Source organism: Sander vitreus, chromosome 8 (assembly GCF_031162955.1).
Source record: "Sander vitreus isolate 19-12246 chromosome 8, sanVit1, whole genome shotgun sequence".
Classification (NCBI taxonomy): domain Eukaryota; kingdom Metazoa; phylum Chordata; class Actinopteri; order Perciformes; family Percidae; genus Sander; species Sander vitreus.
The window spans coordinates 2,291,003-2,292,271 of NC_135862.1; the positions used below are offsets into that span (position 1 = coordinate 2,291,003).

The 1,269-nt window shown below is 44.9% G+C and overlaps 1 protein-coding gene across 3 annotated transcripts in view; it reads right to left on the minus strand.

The window, feature by feature from the left end:
- Positions 1-273: 273 nt before the first annotated feature.
- Positions 274-1,269, minus strand: part of znf277 (zinc finger protein 277) — a 9,136-nt gene continuing 8,140 nt past the window's right edge. For all 3 annotated transcript variants that reach the window (XM_078256365.1, XM_078256364.1, XM_078256363.1), the window contains exon 12: positions 274-737. In XM_078256365.1, the coding sequence (XP_078112491.1) occupies positions 548-737 (190 nt within the window). In that variant the 3' untranslated portion in view covers positions 274-547. The remainder of the gene's footprint in view (positions 738-1,269) is intronic.

The window sequence follows — 1,269 nt, forward strand, 5'->3', positions numbered from 1 at the left end:
TGCAGTACCCTCACGGACCACTAGTGGTCCGCGGACCACAGTTTGGGAATGACTTAGACTGGCTTAGAGCACCTTTAATGTGCCGTCAGCCAATCAGGAACTGAGTTGGTGCTTGACGCTTTTGATGCTTTCAAAGTGTTTTTTTTTTCAAAGTTTCCTTTTCTTTTTTTGGCACTTTTTCTTTTTACGTTCTTTTCATATCATAGTGGGGGGGGTCTGAGTTTTGAGCATCAACGACTTCATTTCCTGCATTCTGACACTTTTATGCACCAATTTACGGTGGAAATAACCTTTATTTAGCCTGATGTGAGGAAGAAAAACACAGATGACAATTCAAAATATATCAAAAATATAATAGAAAGTATGTTGTTGTGGGTCACTGGGTATTGTTAAGTGGGTATATGGAAATCCTGGAGCTTTCTTAGTGGGTATACTGCGTATACCTGCGTATCACGTAGACTACACCGCTGTACCTGCCCGACTGGACAAGTGGAAACAAACTTTGCGTTGACCCCTGAAGGATTGTGGGAGCGTCCCCGTCGGCCGTCTAGCTGCAGGAGCCTCTGTTCTTCAGCAGCTGCTTCAGGACGCTGCTCTGCTTAAGCGCTCTGAGGTCGGAGATGTCCTCCGCGATAACCGGGACGTCCTCGCCGCTGTGCCGCTCGCCGCTTTCGCCGTCGTCGCTGTCGGACAGCGTGCACAGGAGGGCGTCGTTCTCGTACGTGGGGAAGTAATACCTGCGGAGAGGTCCAGGTCACAGGTCAGAGAAACTACGCGGCTTAGCAGGGCACGACATTTTAGTTTAAGGACAGCTTTTATATAAAGAAACAACATATACTGAACAAAACTTTTGTTTTTTTGCCCCCATTTTTCATGAGCTGGACTCAAAGATCTAAGACTTTCTCTATGTACACAAAAGGATTATTTCTCTCAAATATTGTTCACAAATCTGTCTAAATCTGGGTTAGTGAGCACTTCGCCTTTGCCGAGATAATCCATCCACCTCCCAGGTGTGACATATCAAGATGCTGATTAGACAGCAGGATTATTGGGGTCTCTCTCGCTCTCGCTCTCTCTCATATGTTGTGTTATCTAAAAGATTTTCAATGTAATGGCTCAATATTGAAATTATTTCGACAATGTGGATAAGGTTGTTATAGTTCGATGACCATATGTAGGCTATTCATTTGAACCAGAGTAGGCTACAACGTTGTGGATGAAGAGAGAGAGAGAGAGAGAGAGAGAGAGAGAGAGAGAGAGAGAGAGAGA